Here is a 20,034-nt window from a genome sequence, read left to right on the forward strand (position 1 = left end):
GGAAAGAAATGTACATCTTCCAAAAATCAAAGAATTTAAATGATAAAAGCCCTTTTTGATACTTTTTTCTTGGAGAGGAAGAGGGCTAGGATAGCACATCCTGTCAAAGAATTCAATCTCCAAACTTTTATCCTCAAGTTGAGGAACCCACAAGGAGTTGTGTGGGGGTGGTATGTGGAGGTGGTATTTGTTTACTTTCCCTACCTGTTCACAAATGTGAGCGTGCGAGTGCCCCTTCCAGGCAGACGTGTGTGCTTTCACACATGCGCTTTGCTCGTGTGTGTGCCTTCACAATGTGCCTAAATAGGACAGAAGGTCGCTACTACCAGTTCGCTTGAACTGTTCCAAAACAGTTGAATACGACCTCTGGTTATCTGCAGATTTCATTCAGATATGATCTTGCGCTTGTTGGGAGGTTCAAGCAGGAGACTGCAAGCTATCTTATTTATTTTATTTATTTATTGGATTTCTAAACTGCCCTTCTCCAGTGGACTCAGGGTGGCTATATACCTTTGACCGAAGACTGGTACATTTCTCTGGGATTGCCCTTATCCAAGGGGGAATTTGGATGCGACAGTTGTCACTCCATTGATCACCAGGGTTGATTCAGCTGACCTGTATGGTTAATAATGAGCCGAGATGGCGCAGTGGGTAGAGTGCAGTACCGCAGGCCACTAAAGCTGACTGCTAGATCTGCAGGTCAGCGGTTCAAATCTCAAGGTTGACTCAGCCTTCCATCCTTCTGAGGTGGGTAAAATGAGGAGCCGGATTGTGGGGGCAATAGGCTGGCTCTTGCTAACATCTTGTAAGCCACCCTGAGTCTAAGGAGAAGGGCGGCATAAAAAAATCGAGTAAATAAATTAGTAAATAAATAGTAAATAAATAATTCAGGTGTCCCCTTCCTCAACACTCCAAGTATGTCCCTCTCAAAGTTGTCTGCTCAGTGGAAGAGGACCATCCCAAATGGAAGGAATGTACCAATCTTTGGTCAAGAGTATACAATAGCTGAGTTCCCATGCTAGATCCTCCCAACATGACAGGGAAGGCAATTTCCCCTCCCCATACATTCAACGGAACATGAACATATGAAAATAGGCCTGAGGCTTTCTTGCAGAGACACATATGAGCAAAATTCCTATGATTCTTGCAGGGGTGGCAAGAGGAGGAATGAATAACAGGCCTGCAGCATGGGTGGCCTTTAGAACACAAAGACATGGATCCCATGAAGTTGCAGGAAACTCAAGCTAAGTAAGGTTCAAGATCCTTGGTAGTCTCTGAGGTTGGTTGTTTTCTTGCAAATGTTTCATTACCAAACTAGTGTAGGGCTGAAAAAAAAAATCTTACTAACACACCGTGGGCGTGGCTTATTTTGTGGGTATGGCTTGCTGGCCATGTGACCAGGCAGGAGTGGCTTGATGATCATGTGATTGGGGTGGCTTAAATGTCATGTGACTGGCTTAAAGGTGGCCAACTTGACATCATGGGTTTGGGTTAGGGTTAGGGTGCCTGGCCTCTTCTCGCCTCAAAGAGATACAATTTCCCTATCTATTTACTATTACTGAATATCCAATACATACTATTTAATTCTAGGTATATATGCCACATGTGTACAAACATATTACACACAGGCACACAAAAATATACATTATCTACTATATAAACTGTATGTGTATGTATACACACACACACACAACTCTTCTAAAATTATACACATTCAACCTCATATTCTGTGATAGGGAAAACATACCCAGAGCCCAGAAGTAGTGATGGGCGAACCAAACTCGCACAATTCGGGTCCGTAGCGAATTTTGCGGTGTTCGGTATGCTGAACACGAACCTGAATTTTTTTTGAAACTTTGAGCAAAGTTCGTGGTCGTGTTCGGCGTTCGGGGCTTTGACATCACCGGCAGGTTGCTAAGGATGCCAAGGTGATCACTTCCTGGATTTCATGGAATCCAGGAAGTGATCACCTTGGCGTCCTTAGCAACCTGCCGGTGACATCAAAGCTCCACCCCCGGAATCTCTTCGTGGGAGGATTTCCCCGTTCGGGTTTGAGTTCAGGTTCGGTTCGGGTTTGGCTGAATTTTGCGTAAAGTTCGTCCGAACTTGCTGAACCCGAACACCGTTGGGTTCGCCCATCACTACCCAGAAGGGGGAAAAAAAGAAAAAAAATCATATTTTTTTTACCAGTTCTGCGTACCTGACCAAAAATTTTCTACCGGTTCTGCGTATCTGACAGTACCCATAGGAGCCCATCACTGCTAACACCATCAGTGCTCCTGATTGATGTCACCTAGTTTGGTAATGAAACATCTGCAGAAAAACCATCAATCTCAGAGAGCCCCAAAGGACCCCTCATTTCAACTCTGAGCTACAAATATTCTCCTCTATTGGTTGGGTTGACTTTGGTTATGTTTAGATGGCCTGGGAATCCCAGTGTTGCTGAACTTGGAAGTTTTAAAAAAGAGGAAAAAATTGACATATCTCTCAACTGAATGTAATTACCAAGAGTCAAGCCCAACTCCATTTTCTTTTTCCCCCCTGCTATGTCTCATCAACGTATATAGGAATTGTTGACATTTCTCATTGTAATCTGGTCTCTGCCATCTGAAAAATGAAACACTCACACACACCAACAACAATCACAGAATTACTATAAAGGCAAAGCGTAACAAACTGACCAGATGCTGCTGATCATGGCATTCTTCAGAATATATAATCTACAATTTCCATCATATAAAAACTCTACAATACTCTTTTGGTGCACTAAGGCACAAAAGGGTACCCTGGGCCTGCCCAAGTTTCTATATCTGGCAAAATAGCACTCTAAAATCCTAGAGAATGGAAAAAAAATGATGTGCTATGATAAGTTATTACTTTGTTTTCCTGGGGATGCTAAACTTTGTGGACAATCACCCTACATCGTAGTTACTTATTCACTGTTTGATCTGTTTTATTTATTTCGTTAAATGGGAGGTTGGATGGGAAGCATGGCAAACAAACGTGGAGTCACCTTCACTTAAAACAATGATGGCTGGGGAATTTTGGGAGTTGAAGTCACAAGTCTTAAAGTTGCCAAGTTTGGAGAATCTTGGCTTAACCTTGCATGGTTTCATCAAACCAGGATTAGTTATTACAGTGGTGCCTCTACTTAAGAATGCCTCTACTTAAGAGATTTTCTAGATAAGAACTGGGTGTTCAAGATTTTTTTGCCTCTTCTTAAGAACTATTTTCTACTTAAAAACCCGAGCCCGGAAAAATTTTCCAGGAAATTTCAGAGCGGCACAAAGGCCCGGCCAGTTTCCTGCCATTCCCCCTTTAATCCCATCCATCTTGTGCTTTTCTGGGCTGCCAGAGGAGCCTTTCAGTGGCACTTCAGGAGGCTTTGGCAGTTCAGAGAAAACAAAGCATTTTCCTTTCTCTGGAAAGGGGGAGGGGAAGGAAGAAGAAGGAAGAAGAAGAAGAAGAAGAAGAAGAAGAAGAAGAAGAAGAAGAAGAAGAAGAAGAAGAAGAAGAAGCTTCATCAGCTGTGACTAAATGGTGCACGGATGGAAGGATAAGTTCATCCACTCACAACTGATGAAGCTTCTTGGATGGGAAGTGGAATGTCTTCTTCTTAAAAATCAACCAACCTACAAAAACTGTCCAGCTGCTTTTTGAAGAAGAAAAAAGCATAATTGAGACAAGCCTGAAACAAGCTCTGCCAAATGAATAAACTATAGTGCATCTCAACAGAATAACCTGGTTCACATGACATACTGAGTTACATTTAAGCTAGTTTCTTGTGCAAACTCAGTTCTCGGTTTGTGAATCCAAAAGCCACATTCAGAATTGATTAGGTGTTACTTGATCCCCAGTCCAGAATTGATTCAGTTATGGTTCTGACCTTATTTATCACTCTTAAGACTTCCAAAAACATTGGTTTTCCACAACCTGATCCAAAGGTTGCTCCCTAAAATTGTAGTTCTTAAATCTGACAGGCAAAAATTAGCAAATGAATGCAAAGTAATCAAATAAATTGCATTTAATTAATTTGATTTGTGTTCAATTTAGTTGCACGGAAATCAGATTTGCAATTTGTCTCAGCCTCATCTGCTTTTTGGAATGCAGACTGCTACTGAAATGCCAAATGTTAGGTGGTGGTGCCCTGCCCTTTAATCCAACTCAGAGCTATGGTGGTGCAGTGGTTAGAGTGCAGTACTGCAAGCTACTTCTGCTGATCTGCCAGCAGTTTGGCAGATCGAATATCAGTAGGCTCAAGATTGATTCAGCCTTCCATCCTTCCAAGGTCAGTAAAATGAGGACCCAGATTGTTGGGGGCAATATGCTTACTCTCTGTAAGCTGCTTAGGGAGGGCTTTAAAGCACTGTGAAGCGGTACATAAGTCACAATTCTATTGCTAGAGCTTGGAATATCCACTGTAGGATACCATTATGCTTGAAAGATGCAGGTCCAACCTTTGGCACTATCTAGAGTGGGGGGTTCATCAAAAATCAGGAGTAGTTTCTTATAAATGTGATCTAAATCCTGTCTATTTTGCATGTGTATAATCAGATACAGATGATTCTGGTTGAATAACTACCCATTCAGCAACCATTTGAACTTATGACAGTGCTGAATGGTACTTAAAACCAGTCCTTGAAGTTCTGGCCACAATAGCGCCCCACAGTCATGTGATCATGATCTGGACACTTGGCAACTAGCCTGGATTTTTAGTTCTCACAGCATCTCAGTCACATCATTGTGGTTTGTGACCTCCCCTGCCATCTTCCCATAAGCATATGCACCAAAAATAAATTCCTTGTGTGTCCAATCACACTTGGCCAATAAAGAATTATGTTCTGTTCTGTTCTGCTCCGTTCCGTTCCACTCCATTCTACTTGCAAAGTCAATGGGGAAGCCAGCAGGAAGTCATAAGTCACAATCACACAACGTCCTTCCTTAATGACCCATGTGGTCCTCACTTAAAGATGGCAGTTGGGGCTGCCAAACTGCTGTCACTAAGCGGCGTAGTCACAGGACATTGTATTTTACAACCGCATGCCTCAATGATGGAAATTCCAATCCAATTACTATCACCAAGCATGGACTCACTATATTGCAAGTGCCATCTCTTTAAACCTTAATTGACCGCTTTTATTTCAACAAAACCTCCTTCCATCACCCAAAGAACCACTTTTTCAGATAATTTGATTTCACCTATCTCCTCTCCTCCAAGCTAAACAAGAATCTCATCTGTCTGGAACCCATACCACATCTCAGACATCAACACCCTTGAAAATGTCCAAAGATATTTCACCAGAAGAACCCTTCACTCCTCCACTCGAAACAGAATATCCTACGAAAATAGATTAACAATCCTAGGTCTAGAAAGCCTAGAACTACGATGCCTAAAACACGATCTGAGTATTGCCCACCAGATCATATGCTGCAGTGTCTTACCAGTCATTGACTACTTCAGCTTCAACCGCAATAACACAAAAGCACGAAACAGATTCAAACTTAATACGAACCGTGCCAAACTTGACTGTAAAAAATATGATTTCAACAATCGAGTTATCGAAGCATTGAACTCATTACCGGACTCAATTGTGTCAACCCCTAACCCCCAGCACTTCTCCCTTGGACTCTCCACGATTGATCTCTTCAGGTTCCTAAGAGGCCAGTAAGGGGCGTACATAAGTGCACTGGAATGCTTTTCGTCCCCTGTCCAATTGTCTTTCCTTTCTTTCACCTATCTTATATATTCTCTTCCTTTCATATATCCTCTCCTCTAAGTTCACTTTCACTCTCTTTTATATTATCACATGTCTATCTTTCTTCCTATGTATTTATGTACTGGACAAATGAATAAAATAAAAATAAAATATTTGCCCTGAAGGATCAGTAACAGAACCAAACCCAGAAGTAAACCCTTATCCTGAATTTCCAGAAAGGTCCAGCACAAAGCAAGCAATTTGTGTCAGTAGTTTAAACTACAGACATTTGGAAGCCTTGGTAGAAGGCTTGTAGGTAAATGCCACCAAATACTACAACTATGATTAGGACCAACAACATCAGCTAGTTTCTGTAAAATGCACCCTATTAAAACTTTGGAAACATCTTTATTGCTGTGAAAGGAATTGTGGGTGCCAAGCAAAGATCCAACTGAGCAGAAACTCAAAGCATCTCTCTGATCTACACCACCTTCTTAAAATTCAGTTCTATCATTCTCCATCTTTCCTGTCTCTCTTTTGAACCCTTCTCAATCACATTACAAGGTAATAGTCTATGGAGATTCTCAGTTATCCAGGTCGTGTTTGTCCAAAAAGGTTTATTTTTCAGGAGGCAACAAGACTTCCTTGTTTTTTTTTTCTTTGATGACATTTCGCTTCTCATCCAAGAAGGTTCTTCAACTCTTGAGGTTTTTTTTTTCTTTTTTCCCTTTAGCTCAAGAGCTGAAGAAGTTTCTTGGATGAGAAGTTAAAACTTCTTCAAAGAAAAAACAAGAAAGTCTTGTTGCCTCTTGGGAAAAAAAATGCCTTTGGGAAAAAGGATGCTAAGTAATTGCTTGGCCAAACAACATATTATGAGAACTTCACATCGGATGCTTAATTTGCATGTTTGACCGGCCATTGACTGTCAATTTATGCCTTCCTGCTGAGCCAAATTGTTCTGAAACAACAGTAGTGGCTTTTTTGAGTGCTCCAATATTGGCAGTTTGTGAGATTTTAGTTGCTAGGCAAATACACATGCTGAGGATTTTCAGCCCAATTGTAAACATCCCTATTTGGACTGGGAGTCATTGCTCACAGTCGCTCATGCCCTCATCACCTCGAGGTTCGATTACTGTAATGCTCTCTACATGGGGCTACCTTTGAAAAGTGTTCGGAAACTTCAGATTGTGCAGAACGCAGCTGCGAGAGCCATTGTGGGGCTTCCAAGATTCGCCCACGTTTCTTCAACACTCCGTGGCTTGCATTGGCTGCCGATCAGTTTCCGGTCACAATTCAAAATGTTGGTCCATGACCTTTAAAGCCCTACATGGCATGGGACCAGATTACCTCCGGAACCGCCTGCTACCGCACGAATCCCAGCGACTGATAAGGTCCCACAGAGTTGGCCTTCTCTGGGTCCCGTCGACTAGACAATGTCGTTTGGCAGGCCCCAGGGGAAGAGCCTTCTCTGTGGCAGCCCCAGCCCTCTGGAACCAACTCCCCCCAGAGATTAGAACTGCCCCCACCCTCCCTGTCTTTCGTAAACTACTCAAGACTCATTTATGCTGCCAGGCATGGGGGAGTTAAGATATTCCTTCCCCCTAAGCCATTACAAATTATGCATGGTATGTTTGTGTGTATGTTTGGTTTTATTATAAGGGTTTTTAGTTGTTTTATTAATTGCATTTCTACATGCTGTTTTATCATTGTTGTTAACCGCCCTGAGTCTGCGGAGAGGGGCGGCATACAAATCCAATAAATAATGATAATAAATAATAATAATCCTTTAATTTTCATTTCCCAATATAGAAAGGAGAAAAGCACTACCATGCTCATCATCTTCATTTTTTGATCCCTCTTCATCCATAAACGTTGCTGCCCCCAGGTGAAATCATTTCTAATACAGGTAGTCCTGGACTTACAACCACCATGGAGCCCCCCAAAAATTTCTGTCTTGGGGCGAAAACAATTAAGTCAGTTTTGCCCCATCTTATGACCTTGCTTGCCTCCGTTATTAAGGGAATCACTCCAGTTGTTATGGTAGTCGTTCAGTTAAATTTGGCTTACCCCAATGATTTTAGTCGTTGGAAGATTCGCAAAAGGTGTGATCCTGGGACACTGCAATTGTCATAAATATGGGTCAGTTGCCAGGCATCTGAATTTTTATCCTGTGATTATGGGGAATGCTGCAATGGTCATAAGTGTGAAACATAGTCCTAATATTTTCCAAGACTGTCGTCACTGTTGGAACTCCAAATGGCCATGAAATGTTGTAATTGAAGGACTACCTGTAAATTGTCCATATGGAGCTAGTATTTTGTTGTTCACCTTTATTGGCTTAGGACCAGCTTATCTTCAGGACCATCTTCTGCCTTATGCATCCCAGTGGCCAGTTAGGTCCCACAGAGTCAGCCTTCTCCAGGTCCCGTCAGCCAGACAATGTTGACTGGCGGGGTCTAGGGGAAGAGCCTTCTCTGTGGTGGCCCCGGCCCTCTGGAACGTACCGCCCCTTCCCTCCTGGTCTTTTGTAAAGCTTTAAAAATCTACCTCTGCCATCGGGCATGGGGGCCGTGAGTGATGAGACTGTCTCCAGCCAATAATAGATATGATTGGACTGGATGAATATGTGTGATTGTATATGGGGTCTTTTAAAAACGTTTTTTAGTAAATTTCCATAATCTTTTATAGTTATTTAGATTTCTTATATATTGTTGTATTCAGTGTTGTATGCCGCCTCGAGTCGCCTTGAGAAGGGCAGCATAGAAATGTAAATAAATAAATAAAATTACTTCTATTTATTTTTTTTGCAGCCCCCACTACAAATACTCACAGTTTTTCTAAGCTACTTTCAGGTGGTTATGCTGGGGACAGAAAACTATCTTATTCTCCAAGCCATGTTTAAAAACCCATAATAATTTAAAAATAATAATAACAACACAGAGATTTATTTTGATGAGGTGGCTGCCTGAAGGGGAGCTAGGGGGCGAATAGAGTAGCCCAGTTAATGTGAAAAAATAGGAAGTACAACATTTTCTATATATGCAGATAGGTGTATGTGAACGCAGAAGGCAAACGGCAAACCATTTCTGCAACGTTGCCAGGAAAACTACATGGGTTTCTAAAATATACCTATACATCTATATATCTACACACATGAACTCACCAGAAACTAAGCTTGACTTTATATGCACACAGACCAGGCACATACACACCCATAGTAAGACCTGCTTATTGGCCCAATGGTCTACCGAGTCCTTGCCGCAGAGGTCAAGCGAAAAGCTTGTAGCTTAGCATGAAGGATTTTTGTGGCCCCTTGCACTGAGCAAGGAGTCAGGCTGGATGACCTCCAATTCATAGAAGTGAATTCACTCAGCAGAATTCATGCATCTGTGCATCCCTCTCCAAACATACATGTGCTAGTAAAGTTAAGGGAAGTGCAACGTAAGGGAGAAGTAGTACTGTAACTACACTCCTGCGTAGGGCTCCCCGAGAAAAAATATATTCGTAACAGTTTATTTCATAGGATTATGGATAATTCACATAATATACCGAACTCTAAACTGGTCAAACAGGCTCTCTCTCCATATTACATTACCCTCCCAGCACTACCCCAGATACAGGGGGTGAACAAAAAAATGGAAACACTTGCCTTTTTGGCATCATAATGTTTGAACGTGTTCAAATCAATCAAAACTTGACATATTTTCATTTTTTTTTAAAAAAATCTGTTATTTGATACGTTTTTTAAGCTACTTTTTCCCCCAGAAATTTAAGGAAATTGGTTATAACCTTCTAGAAATGGCAGACTTCTCAGACTTTCAAAGAGGCCAAATTGTTGGTGCTCGAATGGCAGGCGCTAGTGTAACAGAAAGTGCCTGAATGTTTGCTGTTTCAAGAGGCAATGTCTCAAAAGTAATGACTGCTTTTGAAAGAGAAGGGAAAACGTCCTCAGCCAAGCACTGGTCTGGTTGAAAGTCGAAGTTGTCTGAGAGTGACCGTCGGACTCTAAAGCGAATTGTTAGAGCGGATCGCAAGACCGCAGCTCCTAAAATCACTGCAGAGCTCAATAGACATGTACACAACCCAGTTTCCACAAAAACGGTTCGAAGGGAGCTTCACAAATCTGGATTCCATGGAAGAGCTTCAAGGTGTTTCAATTTTTTTGTCCACACCCTGTATAAACCGAGGTCAACTCAAACTTGGCCCACCTCGGTTTTATTTGCAATTTATTTGCAATAACTCCACAGACAGAAGAAGCATCATTTCATTTGAGGGAACTTAATCAGAGGAAAGTCACATGAGTTACAATATCAGCCACATAGTCTGGGTGGGACACCAAAGGTATGGCAGATATATTCTGGCACCTGTTGCTAGGACAATTTCCTCTCCTTATCACATATCCTCAAGCTGTTCCCAGCTACTGTTTGACTGAGCTATCATCATCTTGGCAGTTAAGGCTTTTATAGTCTTATATATCCATGCTCTCATTTGAAAAACTCAACGGAGTTGTCCATCCTAAAGCAGGAACAACCTCACACCAGGCTTCAAGACAATTAGCACCTCCTCAATCCATTTTAAACACTCACACTATAATCCATATACATACAGTCTATCATTTACCTCTAGGATCGTTGTAGCAAAATGCGCTAGATAGGAAGCGTGGGAGCGACCTCCAAAATTCTGTTTGGAAACCTTTGTATAAAATAGATTTGAATAAGACTGATAGAGACTGGACATTGAATATGAAGCTATTTATACATTGGACCAAGGCGCCCAATAGCTTTTATACAGCATTGTTGGAAAAATAGGATAGGAAGACTCTGCATTGGCTTTTTTGTGAAATGGCCAGCATAACTTCATTTTCCTTACGTGAAAGGGTCGATGGGAAAGCAGGAATGAGCGGAATGCACTGGTTTGAAAACACAAAATGCTGCACCAGTCTTATGTCTTGCAGATGAAGAACAAAAGTTCTCTGAACCGGCTCCAACTCATATTCATGTCGCCAGAGACGGGTTTTTTCACCGGCTCCTTCGACACTTGAATCGAAAACCCTGAAGTCTGATGAAAATTGTAGAAATCATAGTCTTGAAATTGTGGTGGTGATATGGACACTTAGATAGCTGAAAGTGTCCTGGCCAAGCCTATCACGCAACCAGGGTTGAGACTTGAACAATGCATCCCTTGTTTTCATCTACTGCTACCACATCAAAAATATAATTCAGGGCTTATGGTTTTCTCTTTTTTTTATTGCATTAGGAAACAAAAAAAAAAACCCATTAAAGCATTAAGACAGCCCTTTGATGTCCCTGCCAAGAGGATATGGTTGATTTACAGATATGCTGCCGGATACAATTTCCTTGTCGAACCGTCCCTCTTAAACTTCGCTCTCGTTCACACGTGCTCGCTCTCTCTCTCTCTCTCCTTTGCCCGTTGATTTGAAAGTTGATCAGGGAGATAGTTCACCGGGCAGCATGCGCATGCGTGGATCACTTGTTTCACAGTGTTATGGCTACTCCATGCCACTTCGGAGGATTTGATTGGCTGCAATCAGCATGACGCTGATAATAAAGGCCATAGCAAAAGCGCATATTAAACTCTTCCGCACGCAGGTCTGTCGGTTTTGTTTCTGGGAATGCACTAAAAAGAAGAAGGGGGGGGGGGAAAGGAGGGGAAAGAGTTAAAAAGTTAAAAATCAATTATTTCTGTTTTAACAACAGAGACTCTTTTTTTGAGCAATTTGTCTCTAAAAGGGGAAGCAAATAGCAACGGCAGTAGCACATAGACTTATATATGGCTTCACAGTGCTTTATAGCCCTCTCTAAGTGATTTACAGAGTCAGCCTATTGCCCCCAACAATCTGGATCCTCATTTTAATGACCTTGGAAGAAGGGAAGGCTGAGTCAACCTTGAGCTGGTCAGGATCGAACTCCTGGCAGTGGGCAGAGTCAGCCTGCAATATTACATTTTAACTAGTGATGGGCAAACCGAACTCGCACAATTCGGGTCCTTACTGAAAACAGCTAGCGACGAACCCTCTGCACATGGGCAAAGGCTTCTGCGCATGTGTAGAGGGCCAGTACCTGGATGTAACACACACACGCACTTCCAAACCAGTAGGGAATTTATGAGAAACCCACCCCTTGGAGACCTTCTAGTCTTCTAGTTATGCATGATTTTATCATGGGTTTTAAATTGTTTCTCTTTTTAGCTATTCTAATAGCATTTAGACTTATATGCCGCCCCTCTCCGAGTCTTCGGAGAGGGGCGGCATACAAATCTAATAAATTGTTGTTGTTGTTGTTGTTGAGCTTGATAGTGTTTTTACAGCCCTCTCTAAGCGGTTTACAGAGTCACCATATTGCCCCCAACAATCTGGGTCCTTATTTTACCCACCTCGGAAGAATGGAAGACTGAGTCAGAATAAGCTGTTCTAATATTGATATTGTATACCTGTTCGTTCTTGTTGTGAGCCGTCTAGAATCTTTTGGGTGTTGGGCGGCATACAAATCAAATGATTGATAGATAGATAGATAGATAGATAGATAGATAGATAGATAGATAGATAGAAAGATAGATGATAGACAGACAGACAGATGGATGGATAGATAGAGGATAGATACATAGATAGATGGATGGATGGATAGATAGAGGAAGATAGATAGATAGATAGATAGATAGATAGATAGATAGATAGATAGATAGATAGTCCAACCCCCTGCTCAAGCAGGCAACCCTATACAAGCGGTGTTATATTCTGCACAAATGGCTGTCCAGTCTCTTCTTGAAAACCTTTTATTATGTATTATAATAATCCTAAAACAGAACCCTTTGAAATAAAAAAAAAAAGAATTATTGGATTCTTGGGTGCAATGGATCATTAATGTGACTCATAACGTTAACTTTGCTTTATAATAAAAACTCTACAGGACAAAAAAGAGCACCAAGCGACCAATATCTTCCAAGAGTGTTTTTAAAATAGCTTTTAAAAACACTCTCCAAAAGAAAATCAGAAGGAAAGAAGCACTAAGCCACACGATGGCAGTAGATCCTGACAATTTCCTCAACTGCTAGGTCCACATGTTGTGCAAAGCCATGATTTAAATAATTTGTGAAATAAACCGCATTTGGCTTAGTCCTATCATCTTGGCCAAGGAGTGCAGTTTATCAAACACACTAAATGGGTTTAGTTAACACGCTCAGCCATAAACATTGTGGCTTCATGCAATCTATGACCTCAATCTATGATTTGCAACCTTGGTGCCTGAGTAACAGATCTGATTTGTTTTTTTAAAGCTTATTCATTGTGCTCTACGAGGAAGAAGAAACTCAAATCATTTTATGTGCTATATGTATGGCAGAAACCCACCTTCAAATTCCGTTTGACAATTACCAGAGTTCTCATTTAAACTCTCCTCTTCAGTGATGATAATATTTTCAATGTCCTTCATTGTTAAATGATCCTGGAAAGCGTGATAGAGGATGTGTTTAAGCTCCTCCAGTGTTATCCGTTGCATGTCAAACTGGGGGGAAAAAATGAGAATTTAGTCAGAGTTAAGATCAAGGAAAATCCATTGATGCGATTTATATTGACTTTTGCAAAGCGATCATATCACAAGCAACTGTATTCTTTTCGCCGACGATGTAAAACTTTTCAACACCACGGACAACACTCAACTCTCCAAAAAGACCTCGACTTTGTCTCACATTGGTCTAGCACATGGCAACTTCAAATATCAACCAGCAAATGTTCTACCCTCCACATCGGCAAAAAGAATCCGAACCTCATATATAAACTGAATAAACAAAACCTCACAGCCAACACCCACTCAGTAAAAACCTTGGAATACTAATATCAAATGATCTAAGTGCCAAAGCCCACTGCAACAGTATAGCCAAAAAGGCTTCTAGAGTTGTTAACCTGATCCTATGCAGCTTCTGCTCTGGCAATCTCACGCTACTCACCAGAGCCTACAAAACTTTTGCCAGACCCATCCTTGAATACAGTTCATCTATCTGGAACCCATACCACATCTCGGACAACAACACCCTTGAAAATGTCCAAAGATACTTCACCAGAAGTGCCCTTCACTCCTCCACTCGAAACAGAATACCCTACGAAAGCAGACTATCAATCCTAGGTCTAGAAAACTTAAAACTACGTTGCCTAAACCACGATCTAAGTATTGCCCACAAGATCATACGCTGCAACGTTCTACCTGTCAATGACTATTTGAGCTTCAATCACAACAACACAAGAGCACGCAACAGATTCAAACTTAATATTAACTGCTCCAAACTTGACTGTAAAAAATATGACTTCAGCAACTGAGTTGTCGAAGCGTAGAACTCATTACCTGACTCAGTAGTGTCAACCCGTAACCCCAAACATTTTTCCCTTAGACTATCCACAATTGACCTCTCCAGGTTCCTTAGAGGTCAGCAAGGGGTGTGCTTAAGTGCACCAGTGTGCCTTCCATCCCCTGTCTAATTGTCTCTCCTTATCTCATTCATCTTTTCTTCCTTTCAAATATGTTCACCTATACTTTTATATCTTTTCTTCTATTCTTTTCTTTACTTATATTATTACATATCTTTCTCTTCAATGTGTATTATGTATTGGACAAAATAAACAAACAAACAAACAAACAAACAAACAAACAAATAAATAAATAAATAAAGAGTTTATGCTATCAAATGTTCTTGCGCTTGGTTCAAATCTGTTCCCCGAATTCATAAGAGATATATGCCCATGAAGAAATTGTCTCTTCTTTGCAATAGTGCACGTGTCGTGCCCACACCCATAATGCAATGCCTTTCCCCCTCCCCCCTACACATGTGCACAGGCCTCACTGAAGCCTCCGGGCTTCCAGTAGGCCTGTTGGGCTGTTTTTTGCCCTCCAGAGGTTTCAAGAAAGCCTCCAGAGCTGGAGGATGGTAAATTATGGACACAACAGGCCTACTGGATGGTTAACAGCCCGTTGGGCCTGTTTTTCGCCATCCAGAGGCTCCCGAGGCTTTATAAATATAACAGATGTTCTGGACCTGGACTAGGATCTGGCTGACTGCTCCAAGAATATGAGCTTTACAGGCTTGTAATTTTCAAAACAACATTTCTTTTATTTTTCCTTCCACATTGGATTTTGTCATTTACAGCTCCGGCATGCAAAATGCATTCCAATCTCACAGACTAAACCATGGAGTTATAATTCTTTCTAAAATAACAGGCGGTTTACTTCAAAACATCTTCTTATCTCAGGGTCAGGTTTCCAGTATTAAAAAAACAGTTTATCATGCAATATAACACTAATTTCTCCAGAGAAATGGCATACACCCCCATTTTGCTTCTAGCACTTTGAAGAAAAGCATCCATCTCTTCCGGTCAATTCCAGATGTGATGTAATTAATTAATTTACACACTCTGAATAGCATACTAAAACCTCTTCACCTCAAGTTCATCTTTTCTTTTCTCTAATTTTCAGAATTTTGCACTTAACCAAGGACTATTCTCAACATCCCCATGATCTGAATAATGATGATGATGATGATGATGATGATGATGATGATGAATGTGTTGAGAGTAATTTGAGTGAAGGGGAATAATTGTCTTTTTATGGCTTTCTGGTTTTTTTAGATTCCAAATTTAAATTAATTGGATTTAGGACCTTATATATTGTTCTGTTATATGCTGTAAACTGCCCCGAGTCCTCAGAGAGCGGTGGCATAAAAATCCAATTAATAAACAAATATCATTCATCAGTACTGACTGGAGCAGAGTGTTGGTACTCAACAGCCCCCTGGCCATGTTTTTAAGCCTTTCAGAAGGCCAGAAAGGTGTGGGTTCCAGAGGACCAGAGCCACCACAGAGAAGGCCCTTCCCTGTGGTGCCACCAGTCACCAGTGCTTGGTTGATGGGACCTGGAGGAGACCAATCTTGTGGGATCTAATCGGTCACTGGGAAGTGTGAGCAGAAGCTTTTTTTTTAAAAAAAAAACAGCTCACGGACTGTGGCTGTCACAGATGACACTAGCTTTTTATAGTAACTCCAGATGTGAGGGAAAATGAATGCAGAGTTTGTAAATCACGCAGCTTATGACTTGCTAAGCCAGCCAGTCAGGTGGGCATCACTGTCAACTGTGGATGATAAAGGACAAAGCTTTAGCAACTGATTGACTGCTATTTTTAGTAGTGACTGTGCAGGTGAACTAGTTGGGTGAGTGCGCTCTTTGGCATTGTAGTATAGGTTTCATTGAGTCACAAAAAGGAAACTTAAGGGGGAAAAAAAGCCCTTGTAATTATTACTTAGAATTCTGAGTTGCACAAAGGGTATCTTTTAAAACAGAAATAGAGTACAGTGATACCTCATCTTACAAACGCCTCGTCATACAAACTTTTCGAGATACAAACCCGAGGTTTAAGATTTTTTTGCCTCTTCTTACAAACTATTTTCACCTTACAAACCCACCGCCGCCGCTGGGATGCCCCGCCTCCAGACTTCCGTTGCCAGCGAAGCACCCGTTTTTGCGTTACTGGGATTACCCTGAGGCTCCCCTCCATTGGAAACCCCACCTTCGGACTTCCGTGTTTTTGTGATGCTGCAGGGGAATCCCTGCAGCGCAAAAAACGGGCGCTTCACTGGCAATGGAAGTCCGGAGCTGGGGTTTCCCAGCGAGGGGAGGCTCAGTGAAATCACAGCATCGCAAAAACACAGAGGTCCGGAGGTGGGAGGGGAGCCTCAGGGGAATCCCAGCAGTGCAAAAACGGGCGCTTCGGCTGGCAAAAGGGGTGAATTTTGGGCTTGCACACATTAATCGCTTTTCCATTGATTCCTATGGGAAACATTGTTTCGTCTTACAAACTTTTCACCTTAAGAACCTCGTCCCGGAACCAATTAAGTTTGTAAGACAAGGTATCACTGTATTGGTCTTTTGGATGAAAGATGAAAACAGCCATAAATGAATGGGAGTTGTTTTCAAGTTATCTGGAGGGTTGGAAGCTGTGATGAGTGCTCTTACTTTCTGAAACAAGGTATAATAATAATAATAATAATAATAATAATAATAATAATAATAACGACGACAATAATAATAATAATAATAATAATAATAATAATAATAATAATAATAATTATTATTATTATTATTATTATTTATTAGATTTGTATGCTGACCCACTCTGAAGACTCGGGGCGGCTCACAACAACAATAAAACAATGTTACCATGGAAACAAATCTAATATTAAAAAACAGTTAAAAACCCATCATTTAAAAAACCATGCAACACACGCATACCATACATAAAATATAAAAGCCTAGTGGAGATGTCTCAGTTCCCCCATGCCTGGCGATACAGGTGGGTCTTAAGTAATTTGCGAAAGACAAGGAGGGTAGAGGCAGTTCTAATCTCTGGGGGGAGTTGATTCCAGAGGGCCAGGGCCACCACAGAGAAGGCTCTTCCCCTGGGGCCTGTCAAACGACATTGTTTAGTTGACAGGACCTGGAGAAGACCAACTCTGTGGGACCTTATCGGCCACTGGGATTCATGCGGTAGAAGGCAGTTCCGGAGGTATTCTGGTCCGATGGCATGTAGGGCTTTAAAGGTCATTACCAACACTTTGAATTGTGACCGGAAACTGATCGGCAACCAATGCAGACTGCGGAGTGTTGGTGTAACATGGGCATACCTGATACAAGGTATATGGTGGCTACAGCCAGAACTGCTTGATGGTGGTTACATCCCCACTGCCAGAGATAAAATACTATACAAATATTCCTCATTTCTTGATTAAAATTGGGACTGATAAAACTTTTTCTAATTATCATCATCATCTATTAATAACTCCATAATCTCTTGCAGGTTGGAGTCTGGGCAACTGAATGGAGCTAGTAGAGAGTTTTAATGGCTGAATGCCCTTCCTGTCGCCAATGAGGAGTTTTGCTCAGAAGATACAATCTAAGTGTACCCAGAGAGAAAAATATCTAACTCTACCTAGGATCGAACTCACAGTCTCATGATTAATAGTCGCATGCGCAAGAATCAAAATCTTGTGAGAGGATGCGCATGCAAGATTTAGGCTAATTTTTTGCTTCTGTGCATGTGCAGAAGCAAATGTTGCTGTGGTGCAGCTCCATTTTTGCTACCGGTACGCAGTGTGGCTTGTACTGGCTAGCAACCCAATACTGCCTCTAAGCCCTCGCACCTCTCCAACACTTTTGGTATGCAGTCATAGAGTAGAACATCATGTGACCATGCCTGAGTCACAATGTCAGTTAATCAGTTCTAGCTGATGTTTGGCAAGCTACCAGGGGTCATAAGCACAATGTCACCCAAATGTCACCCAAAATTGAACGGGTCCAAAGAAGGGCTACAAGAATGGTGGAAGGTCTTAAGCATAAAACGTATCAGGAAAGACTTAATTAACTCCATCTGTATAGTCTGGAGGACAGAAGGGAAAGGGGGGACATGATTGAAACATTTAAATATGTTAAAGGGTTAAATAAGGTCCAGGAGGAAAGTGTTTTTAATAGGAAAGTGAACACAAGAACAAGGGGACACAATCTGAAGTTAGTTGGGGGAAAGATCAAAAGCAACATGAGAAAATATTATTTTACTGAAAGAGTAGTAGATCCTTGGGACAAACTTCCAGCAGACGTGGTAGATAAATCCACAGTAACTGAATTTAAACACGCCTGGGATAAACATATATCCATCCTAAGATAAAATACAGAAAATAGTATAAGGGCAGACTAGATGGACCATGAGGTCTTTTTCTGCCCTCAGACTTCTATGTTTCTATGTTTCTATGTCACATGACCATGACTTGTTACTTCCTGCTGGCTTCCCCAAAGAACTGTTGGAAGTTTGCAGGGAAGGTTACAAATATACATTGGGATGTTGCGATAGCTGCAACTTGGAGGACCAGCCGTAAGTTTCCTTTCTGGCATTTTTGTAACTTCGAATAGTTACAGAACAATTGATTGGTGGAGGAAGATTAGAAGCAACCTTCTTTGGCTATGCTGTCAGTCAACAACTGACAAAACCACTCTCAGAAGGTAAGAATAATCCTGTTTATTGAAGAGGATTCCTGGACAGTTATCTATATCAGGAAGATTGCAGAAGAAGAAAATGGTGTTTTCTTCTACACTGTTGTCAAGAAAACAACACAGAAGTTGGGCTTAACTCAATGGACACATGGCTTGGTCTCAGACGTTAAATAATATCAGCCCCAGTGAGGATTTGGTTGGGGGACCACCTGGATTAGTGTTTTTCAACCTTGGCAGCTTGAAGATGTATGTACTTCAACTTTCAGAATTCCCCAGCCAGCATGCTGGTTGAGAGGCATTGACCTAGATATTTCAAAGCTTTAGGACAGAATAGGAAGTTAGAAATATAAATTGTAAGGGACAATCACAAGTCATTTTTGCAATACTGCCAAAGCCACTGATGTAATCACCCAAAGTGTATATATGTAGTCACCAGAAATCTAGCTTAACGTAAGGGTGCCCATATGTATTTTTTTTATAATGTGTGTGATGGTATTGTGATGCATTACACCACTGTGGTTTCTGCCAGATGTCCGTCACTTTATCCTAGCTGCAGAAGAAACACCACTTACCATATTTTGGAGTATAAAACACACCTCCTCCCCCTAAACAAGGATGAAAATGTGGGTGCGTCTTATAGTCCAAATGTATAAGTTTTGCTAAGAGATTTTTAGCCCTAATGAGGTGCTAACATGATCTTAGCTAGTGTTTTCCTAGCTAAACAATCTTTCCTTTGCCTGCTTCTTTTATTGCTGCTCCCCCCAAATATCAGCTGAGCCTTTTTTCAGCCCTAACTAACAGTGAAGCAATCTTCCATGTTTTGCTAGCAACTGATCTTCTGTCTTTTTTTCAGCCCTGAGAAACATGAGAAAATATTATTTTACTGAAAGAGTAGTAGATCCTTGGAACAAACTTCCAGCAGACGTGGTAGATAAATCCACAGTAACTGAATTTAAACAAGCCTGTGATAAACACATATCCATCCTAAGATAAAATACAGAAAATAGTATAAGGGCAGACTAGATGGACCAGGAGGTCTTTTTCTGCCGTCAGACTTCTATGTTTCTATGTTTCTAATTAGTGATGGGCAAACCCAATGGTGTTCATGTTCGGCAAGTTCAGCCAAATTTTATGCAAAATTCGGCCGAACCTTAACCGAACCTGAACTCGAACCCGAACGGGGAATCCCTCCCACGAAGAGATTCCAGGGGCAGAGCTTTGACATCACCGGCAGGTTGCTAAGGACGCCAAGGTGATCACCCTGACGTCCTTAGCAACCTGCCGATGACGTCAAAGCT

General features: G+C 41.4%; 1 protein-coding gene across 2 annotated transcripts in view; it reads right to left on the reverse strand.

Moving 5' to 3' along the window:
- Positions 1-10,435: 10,435 nt before the first annotated feature.
- The window catches only part of CALN1 (calneuron 1), a 404,827-nt gene continuing 395,228 nt past the window's right edge, over positions 10,436-20,034 (reverse strand). For both annotated transcript variants that reach the window (XM_070735234.1, XM_070735235.1), the window contains 2 exons: positions 13,063-13,216; positions 10,436-11,333 (listed from right to left, as the gene is read on the reverse strand). In XM_070735234.1, coding sequence (XP_070591335.1) covers positions 11,206-11,333; positions 13,063-13,216 — 282 coding nt within the window. In that variant the 3' untranslated portion in view covers positions 10,436-11,205. The remainder of the gene's footprint in view (positions 11,334-13,062; positions 13,217-20,034) is intronic.

This window comes from Erythrolamprus reginae, chromosome 1 (assembly GCF_031021105.1).
Source record: "Erythrolamprus reginae isolate rEryReg1 chromosome 1, rEryReg1.hap1, whole genome shotgun sequence".
Taxonomy (NCBI): domain Eukaryota; kingdom Metazoa; phylum Chordata; class Lepidosauria; order Squamata; family Dipsadidae; genus Erythrolamprus; species Erythrolamprus reginae.